Source organism: Elephantulus edwardii, unplaced genomic scaffold, assembly GCF_000299155.1.
Source record: "Elephantulus edwardii isolate Elephantulus edwardi_28Jun2011 unplaced genomic scaffold, EleEdw1.0 scaffold00130, whole genome shotgun sequence".
In the NCBI taxonomy this organism is placed as follows: Eukaryota; Metazoa; Chordata; class Mammalia; order Macroscelidea; family Macroscelididae; genus Elephantulus; species Elephantulus edwardii.
In genome coordinates, this window is record NW_006399880.1 from 2,505,662 (window position 1) to 2,515,033 (window position 9,372).

The 9,372-nt window shown below is 41.9% G+C and overlaps 1 protein-coding gene across 2 annotated transcripts in view; it reads left to right on the forward strand.

Annotated features, from left to right (window-relative positions):
* The first annotated feature begins 4,035 nt into the window (after positions 1–4,035).
* Positions 4,036–9,372, forward strand: part of DCTN4 (dynactin 4 (p62)) — a 49,852-nt gene continuing 44,515 nt past the window's right edge. The window contains exon 1 of one of the 2 annotated variants that reach the window (XM_006893685.1): positions 4,036–4,188. In XM_006893685.1, coding sequence (XP_006893747.1) covers positions 4,054–4,188 — 135 coding nt within the window. In that variant the 5' untranslated portion in view covers positions 4,036–4,053. The remainder of the gene's footprint in view (positions 4,189–9,372) is intronic. The other variant, XM_006893686.1, reaches the window with a different exon arrangement.

The window sequence follows — 9,372 nt, forward strand, 5'->3', positions numbered from 1 at the left end:
GGATAGGGGGAAAAGTGCAACAATGAATGAATTTCCATCCAAAGTCTCTGTAAATTTTCATTAAAATTAACAATAATTTTTAAAAAGAGAGAAAAAAAGAAAACAAAATTCCTCACCACTGGACCAATAGGCAAGATCATCACAGATGGAAACAAGATTGAAAGTGTCAACAACTTTATCTTACTTGGATATACAATCAACATTTTTTTTGTATCCATAGTCAAAAAACTAAAAGACTTGTTGCCTTAAGAAAACTCTCCTGCTATGGACCTCTTCAAGCCCTAAAAAGCAACATTATCAGTTTAAACACTAAGGAGCACCAAGCTATGGCCTTTTCAATTACTTACTATGTATCTGAACTTTGGACAATAAGGATGACAGAACTGATGCCTATGAGTTGTGGTGTTGGAGAAGAGTAGTGAGTATTCCATAGACTGCTAAAAGAACAAATAAATATGTCTTGGAGGAAGTATAACCAGGATGCTCCTTGGAGACAAAAAATATGTTTTGTCTCACATATTTTGGGCATGTTGTTTGGAGGGGTCAGTTGCTGGAAAAGGACATGATGCTTGGGAAGGTGAAAGATCATCAAAAGAGAAGACCCACAATGAGATGGATTGACCCAGTGACAGTAACAATGGGCTCACTCATGTCAAAAAGTATGAAGATGGTACAGGATAAGGCAGAGCTCAGATCTGTGTTTCACAGGTTTGCTACGAGTCCTAGTTGACTCAGTGGCACAAAATAACAACAATAACAATACCCATTAGATTGGGTGGAAGGGAGTTTCCTCTGAAGTGTAGCTGGAATGGAAAAAAAATATGGCCATCTAACAAAGCTTTCTTGCTTTTTGCTCCATCAGAATATCACATCAGGCTCATCACTATCTGACCTTAGGGTTTGGGGTTTTTTTTCCCCCCCCTTTAGGGGTTTTTTGGCCTTTAGCCAAGTTTGCCATATTTCATGTTAATTTTTTATTTGTTGTTTCCCAGTGCCACTTGTCTGCTGATTGACTGCTGATCTTGAGTTTGTTGGCCACTGCAACTATGAGTTAGAAGCCTCTACCCTGGTATTTTATCCTCAGGCTTGGGATTTACCAGCATACATAAGTACCTGAGCTTACCCTCCAAGGAAGGTTGACTATGAGTTGATTCCGACTACAAGATAATGAATGAGTTAATGAAATGAAGCAAAGTTCTAATACGTGCTACAATGTGAAGGAATTTCATAAATATCATGTTAAACGAAATATATTAGACACTAAAGAGCAAGCATTATATGATGCCAAATCAAGGAGACAGAGATTCTCATTACAGGCCCAACAGTCAACATTATACTACATGGAGAAAAGAGTGAAGCTGCTAATGATTTCATTTTGCTTGGATCAACAATCTTGTACCAGCAGTCAGGAAATCAGGAGACATTGTATGGAACAAGTGCTCTGTCAGAGTTCTCTCCAAAATACTGAAGAGTGATGATGTAAATTTGAAGACTAAAGTGTGCCTGATTCAGGCCATGGTATTCTCATTCTCCTGCTATGCATCAGAAAACTGGTCAATGAATAAGGATTGGTCAATGAATAAAGGAAGAAAAATTGCTACCTTTGAACTGTGGTGCTGGAGAAGAGCACCGAGTATCATGCACTGCCAAAAGAACAAACAAATGTGTCCTGGAATGGGTGCAGCAGGAGTGTTCCTTTGAGGCAAAGATGATGAGACTTCATCTTTCATATTTGGTGTATGTGTCTAGGTGAGGCTATTCCTTAGAGAAGGATATCGTGCTTGGAAGGGTGGAGGGACAGTAGAAGAGAGGAAGACCTTCAAAGAGATGAATTGAGTTAGTGACTGGGGTAATGGGAGTAGGCGTGTCAGAGACAATAAGGTTGGCAATAAGGTTGGTAAGGCTAGAGCAGGTTTCAGGGCTACTGTACAGAGGGTCACTATGAGTTGCAAGTGACTCAATAGCACATAACAAAAACAACAACTCAATAATTTCGAGGTCCTTAACATACATTTTCAATCTATATACAGAATAGATCATCCAGAAGGCTGGGTTCTATGAGGAGGAATGTGCCATCAGGATTGGAGGAAAACCCATAAAAAACCTGCATTATGCAGATGATACAACCCTGCTTGCTGAAACTGAGGAGGACTTGAAGCACTTACTGCTCTGTGAGGACAATGACTGCAGCCTTCAATAAGGATTGAAGTTCAACATCAAGAAAACAAAGATTCTCACTCTGGGCTGAATGGAAGCATTATGATAGATGGTGAAGAGATTATGATTGTTAACAGCTTTAGTTTGCTTGGCTTCACAAGCAACACTCTTGGTACTAGCAGCCAGGAAATCTAAAGATGTATTGCACTGGCAGTCTTTCAAGGACCTCTCTGGAGGACTGAAGAGCAACGATGTCAGTTTGGAGACTAAGGGGCGCCTGATCCAGGCATTGTTGTCATTGTTGTTGATTGCCATTGAGTAGAGCTCAACTCATAGTGACTCTATGAACAGAAGACCTAGTGCCTTTCCATAACTGTTGTCATTTCACCAAGTCCATAGTTTCCAGAGGTATGTGGTTTAGGATGCCACTCCTGCCTCCAAACCTGTTTTATAACTGGGAGTTGAACAAATACTGTCCACAATGGGGAGCCATTCTGGTATTTGATACCCCAATGGCACAAGGTTCAGCGTCACAGTAATTCAGGTTACTTCATACTGCACATTGACAAGAGTGATGTACAAAGGGGAAGAGTGTTTCTCCAGATATAACAGCACTAGTATAGTCTTCACAATTACTTGCTATGCATCAGAGAGCTGGACAATGACTAGGGATGACAGAAAGGGAAATGATGCCCTTGTACTGTGGTGCTGGAGAAGAGGAGTGAACATACCATGGACTGCCAGGAAAAGAAACAGGTTCACCCAGGAGAAGGTTAAACCAGGCTGCTCCTTGGAGGCAAGAATTCTAAGGCTTCATCTGACATTTGTGGGCATGTTGCAAGGAGGGACCAGTCCTTGAAAAGGGATGTCATGCTTAGAAGGGTGGAGGGATGGAGAAACAACAACAGCAGACTTGTCCAATACAATGCATCTGCTGATCTCCCAACTGCTGGTAACAAGGATGTTTGTGGATCCAAGTAAAATGAAGTTAATGACAGTTTCAAGCTTCTCTCCATCTATCATGAGTTGCTCATCGGTTCGGTGGTGAGGATTTTTGTCTTCTTGATGTTGAGATGTAATCCATATTCAACGTTATAGTCTTTGATCTTTTGCAGAAAGCATTTCAAGTCCTCACTTTCAACAAGCAAGGTTTACTATTCACATAAGGCAGGCTGTTGATGAGTTTTCTTCCAGACCTGATGCCACATTTTTCTCGCGAGTCCATGTTCCAGAATGATTTGCTCAGCATACAGACTGAATAGGTACAGAGAAAGGATACATCCCTGACCACATTCTTACTAATTTTAAACTATATCGTGTTCCCTTGCTCCATTCTTGGTCTTTATTATAGGTTGCATACGAACATATGGTCCTGAGATTCCTATTCTTTTCACTGTTAGCCATACTTTGTGATGAGCCACACAATCTAATGCCTTTGCATAGTCAACACAGCACAAATATGCATCTTTCTGGTATGCTCTGCTTTCAGCCAGGATCCTCTGGTGCCACTGTCTTTTCCAAACTCAGCTTGAACTTCTGGTAGTCCTGCGTCAAGGTCCTGTTCTAGCAGTTTTTGGATGGATGTAATTAATTTGGATAAACGTAATTAATATGAATGTTATTACTGCCACTGAATGTACAAGTGAAAGTAATAAAAACAAACAAAAAAATGGTTAAATGACCTTGATTCAGCAGACCCTCTCAAAAGTAATGTTGGCTCAGGTAGCGAGTCAGGGAAGCTAGCAGAACCCGACTGAGCACGCGCACCTCACTCGGCCAAAACCCATCTCATTCAGAAACCTTACGTCAAAGGCTACGTTGACGTAGGGCAGCGAGGAAACGCAGACTCGGGTCACGTGGTGCAGCGGGAGTGTCGTTGACACCTCCCTCTCGAAGATGGCGTCCTTGCTGCAATCGGAGCGGGTTCTCTACCTAGTCCACGGAGAAAAGAAAGTTCGGGCTCCGCTCTCGCAGCTTTACTTCTGCCGCTATTGTAGCGAGCTGCGGTCGCTGGAATGTGTGTCTCACGAGGTAACCGAGCCGTAGGGGAAGAGTGGGGGTTGGGGGAGGGCGTTCATCCTAGTCACCGCGGCCAGCCGGGAAGTGGTGCTGATTGGAGGCGGGTAGACTTTGTTGATTGGCTATGTCTTCTGTCCCTCAGATTTGCTTGCGATTTAATTTGTTCATAATTTGTCACTTGGGGAGGAAACGCTGCGTCGGGTGGGGCTGAGCGGATCTTCTAGTTCTAGCGCATCCTCTGATTGGATAAATATGACTTGGGGCGGGGTGGAAGGGAAGGAACCTCGGCTGTCTTCTGGGCGGTATAAGGAGAAAGAAGTGTGGGGTACATAGTTCAGGCCACTTGAGGAACGAAACACGTTTCCAGCATTGATTTGAGGAACATCTAGCATTCTCATCCATACTCCCATCCCGGTAGTTGTGCTCCTGCTTTGGCCAGAAACAGATTGCTTGTCAGACTTGTCTTGCTCTGCTTCCTGGCTCAGGACCAGGACTGCAGTAGAGAAGAGTTGGGTGGGGTGAACTGCACTAAAAGCGCTTAGAATAATACGGTGTGCCCCTGAAGAAGCGCAGAATGTTAAATTTGTGGCGCCTCTCTCGATGGTGCAGTGCTGTCTTTTTCAGGCGCAGTGGTGATGAGAGATAATAGCTCAAAATAAATAGTCTCCTTCCACCCATACAGATCAACAAAAACAACAGGAAAAACTCCAAAATTTCTATAGTACTGGCAGGCCTTGTTTATGTGATAAACTTAGGGCATTAAGCAATATGACATACACCCTACTGTTAAGTAAACCCCCATCTAATAAGAAAAAGATGACAGTAAGAATGCCTGCTGTTTATTCAGTACTTTCTATGTGCCAGGAGTCTTACATCATCTTCCTTAACCCTTCCTACACTAAAGAAATGTATACTTTTTAGGAAAATCATTTTACAGGTAAAAGAACAGAAATAAAGTGCTTGCCTTAGACCACAGAGTAGGGAATGGAAGAAATATCAGAATTTAAACCTCAGCAGCCTGACTTTAAGGGCTTGATTGAAGATCTCTGGATTGTTAAACATGTATATGTTTTTTAAATGTATGCTTAAGAACATATTATGTATGGAAAGGTGTGTTGTAAATCATTAGTAATATTTTATTTTGTTTTTGTTGCATACCATCAAGTCAGAACAACTTGTAGCTGACCCCTCCAGCAGTTTTTAGAAGCAGGAAAGTCGATGAGAGAAGATTTCCCATTTTTCTCCCCAGAACAACTGGTGAATTTGAAATGTGTGCCTTTGAGTTGGCAGCACAGCTCCTGTGTGTGTGTGTGTGTGTGTGTGTGTGTGTGTGTGTGTGTGTGTGTGTGTAAAACTCTGACAGCTTAATGGTATGGAATTGCATTGCCAACTGAAAGGCATGTGGTTTGAATCTGCTAGCTGCTCCCGGGAGAAAGATGGGCAGTCAACTCCCATTCGATTTTACTGCCTCTGAAAACCTGCTAGATGGTTAGCAATGGATCACTCCACAGTACATAACAACAACATCTATAATAAACATCTATGTATTTATCTATCTGTATTGTTATTGTTAGATGCTGTCAAATCAAGTACAACTTAAAGCAACACTTTGAACAACAGATATCAACCCTGCCCTATCCTGTGCCATCCTCATCATCTCTGACACACTTGAGCCCATTGCTGCAGTCACTTCTTGTTGAGGGTCTTTTGTCTTTTTCACTAACTCTCCACTTTTTTTTTTATTAACTCTCCACTTTCCAAGCATGATTTCCCTTTCAAAGGAACAGCCTCTTCTAGCAACATGCCCAAAGTATGCCTTTCAAGGAGCAGTCTGTCTGCTGTTTGTCTGAGATATATCTGTTGGTCCATTTGGTAGGTCATGAAATATTCAGTGCTCTTCTTCAACGCCACAGTTCAAAGGCATCAGTTCTTCTGTCAGCCTTATTTATTGTCCAGATTTCTCAGGCATGGCAAATTATTGAAAAGACTATATAGCCTGAATCAGGCATACTTTAATTTTAAATATATATATGTTTATTGGTAGAAAGATGGTATATTTCCTTCTATATGATTTATAACCTCTGAAAGCCTGCTGGAAAGTAAACTATGAGTCGGCTCTGGCTCCAGGGCACATACAACAACACACATACGTATCTATCTATGTATCTGTCTGTCTATTATTGGGAGAAAGATGGACTACCTCTTCCCTTGTGATTATTGCCGCTGAAAACCTGATGAAGTGTCAACTTTGAGTCCAGTTCCAACTTGATAGTACATGACATTTATATGTGTGTGTGTGTGTGTGTGTCTGTGTGTGTGTGTGTATGTGTGTATATGCCTATTGTATGTATGGAGCCCAGGTGCCTTAGTGTTTAATATATGGGGGTGCTAACTAAAAGGTGAAATCACGTTTTTCCTTGTAGGCAAGGATTTTTTTTTTAAATTAAATTTTATTAGTTTTAATGAACATTTACAGAGATTTTGGGTTTTCATTCATTCATTGTTGCACTGTTTTCTCCACCCTCATCCCCAGTTTGTTCTTTCCCCCCCACCAATGTCTGTTTTAATTGTCCAATTGCCACAGTGCTTGTCAAAGCCAGTTCTGATTAATCTTCTTTGTCAGTGTGTCCCTTGCAATTCCCTATCACTCCTCCCTGAGAGAGACTTCACCCTGATTCATAAGGAAAAGGGGATGGCGTATTCTCTTAGCTGCTTCCTGCTGAAAAGAGATGCTGTGGGTTTCAGGGTGAAGGTCTTCTCTCACTACTCTAAAGGGCCCCTTTGGCAGTAGGAAACACATAGACTATTATGGAGATTGATCTTGGAATTTAGATGCACTGTTATCAATTGTGCTTAGCCGTACATATTCATATCCTTGAAGATGTATCATGGAAGTGTTGCAGCCTAGAAGATACAAATTTAACAAGTTAAAAGTGCATGAGTCAAAAATTGAAAAGCAATAATATTCTGAGTAGAGGTTCTAATAGTGGCACAAATCAAGTTACAGAGGTAAGGTGGTTCCATTGCCATCCTTACTCTAACTTGATTCTTTTTTTTTAATTTAAATTTGTTATTAACTTCAGTGAAAATTTACAGAGGCTTTGGATTTCCATTCATTCATTGTTGTAGATTTGTCCCCTCCCAAGGCTCCCCTCCACCAGACATTACCCTCTTGGAAAAGTAAAAGAAAAAATTCTTTCATTATTTTACAAACCCTCCCCCAGGTCCACTCCACCATGTAGCCATCACTCTAGACTCCTGTCATGACCGAAATACCTAATCACATATCTCTTATAAACAGTTTTCTCCCTTCTCTGTTTCAGAACAGCATACATTATTGAACCCATCTTACTCAGTCTCTCCCCAGCCCCAAGGACAGTCCCATTCTACAACAGTGGCACCATGCAATAGTTGTCCCTTTGTGACTGGGACATTTCACTCAGCATAATGTTCTCCAGAGTCAACCATTTTGAGTAATATTGCATGAGTTCCTTGTTTTTTAATGCAGCATTGTGCGAATATACCACAGCTTCTCTACCCATTCGTTTGTTGATGGGCACTTAGGTTGTTTCCAACTCCTTGCTATTGTGAACAAAGCTGCAGTAAACATGGGTGTGCATATATCTGCTTGGGTGTCAGTTATGGTCTCTTCTGGGTATATTCCCAGTAGTGGTATTGCGGGGTCAAATGGTATCTCTATTTGCAACTTTTTGAGAAAGCGCCATACCGCTTTCCACAGGGGTTGCACCATTTTACACTCCCACCAACAGTGATTAAGGGTTCCAGTTTCTCCACAACCTCGCCAGCATTTATTGCTTGCTGTTCTGTTAAATTTTGCTATTGTTACTGGGGTGAGATGATATCTCATAGTTGTTTTAATTTGCATCTCTCTTAGGGCTAGGGATTTTGAGCATTTCTTCATGTGCTTGTTAGCCATCTGAATGTCGTCTTCGGTGAAGTGTAGGCAAGGATTTTGAAGCTTTGTCTCACATACTTTGGGCATGTGGCCAGAAGGAACCAATCCTTGGAGAGGGAGATAATACTTAGAGGGGTGGAGGGACAGTGCAGGAGAGGAAGACCCAGGATGAGATGGATTGATACAGTGACTAGAGAAGTGAGATTAGGTCTGTCAGAGTGATGAGATTGGCTCGGGATAGAGCAGAGTTCAGAACTGTTGTACTGTGGCTAAGAGCGGCACATAACAACAACTGAAAGGTTGGAAGTGAGGATCCGCTAGGTGTTTCTCAGGGGAGAGAGGTGGGTGATCTCCTCCTATAAAGATTTAAAGTCTCAGACACCCAAGGCAGGATCACTATGGGACAGAACTAATAACTAACTCAAAACTAGTGGACTTATTTTATATATACACATACACACACACCTATACATATATATGTATGAATATATGTCTGTTTCTCTTTCTCATTGCTATTGAGTTGAAACTGGCTCTGAGTTGAAACTGATCCTCCATTGGATTTCAGGGCTATAAGTCACATAAGAAGAGATTGTCCATCTTCCTCCCTGGAAGCGGTTGGTGAATTTGAACTGCCAGAGGGACATGGCCTTTGGGTTAGCAGTACATCTCCCTACCATCTTAAGCCACCATAGCGTCTTGTCTTTCTATGTGTGGATACATATATTCATGTTGTGTTGTTAGGTACAGTCGAATCGGCTATAACTGATTGCCATCCTATCAGTGTACATTGTCATAGATTTGTCAGATATGACAGTTCAGCTTGAGTGTCTGTATATGCTGCAGGTATACCCAGTAGATTTTAGAGACAACAGGAAACTATTTCATAGACTCTTAACCATTTACCCTCTTGAGGGAATGGATCACTAGTCTTGAGCCTCAGGACCATGTTGTTGTTGTTGTTATGTGCTGTTGAGTCACCTACGACTCATAGCAACCCTATGAACAATAGCTCTGAAGCCTGCCCTGACTCCGATACATCTATCCCCATTGCCCTAGTTTCGGTATCAGTCCATCTCATCCCAGGTCTTCCTCTCCTGCACTGTTCCTCCACCCTTCCAAGCATGATGTCCTTCTCCAAGAACTGGTCTCTCCTGGCCACGTGCCCACAGTATATGAGATGGAGCTTCAAAATCCTAGCCTGCAAAGAGAAACTTGGTTTCACCCTCTCCAAGACAGACCTATTTCTTTTCTTGGCAGACCATGGTATGCTCAAGACTCTT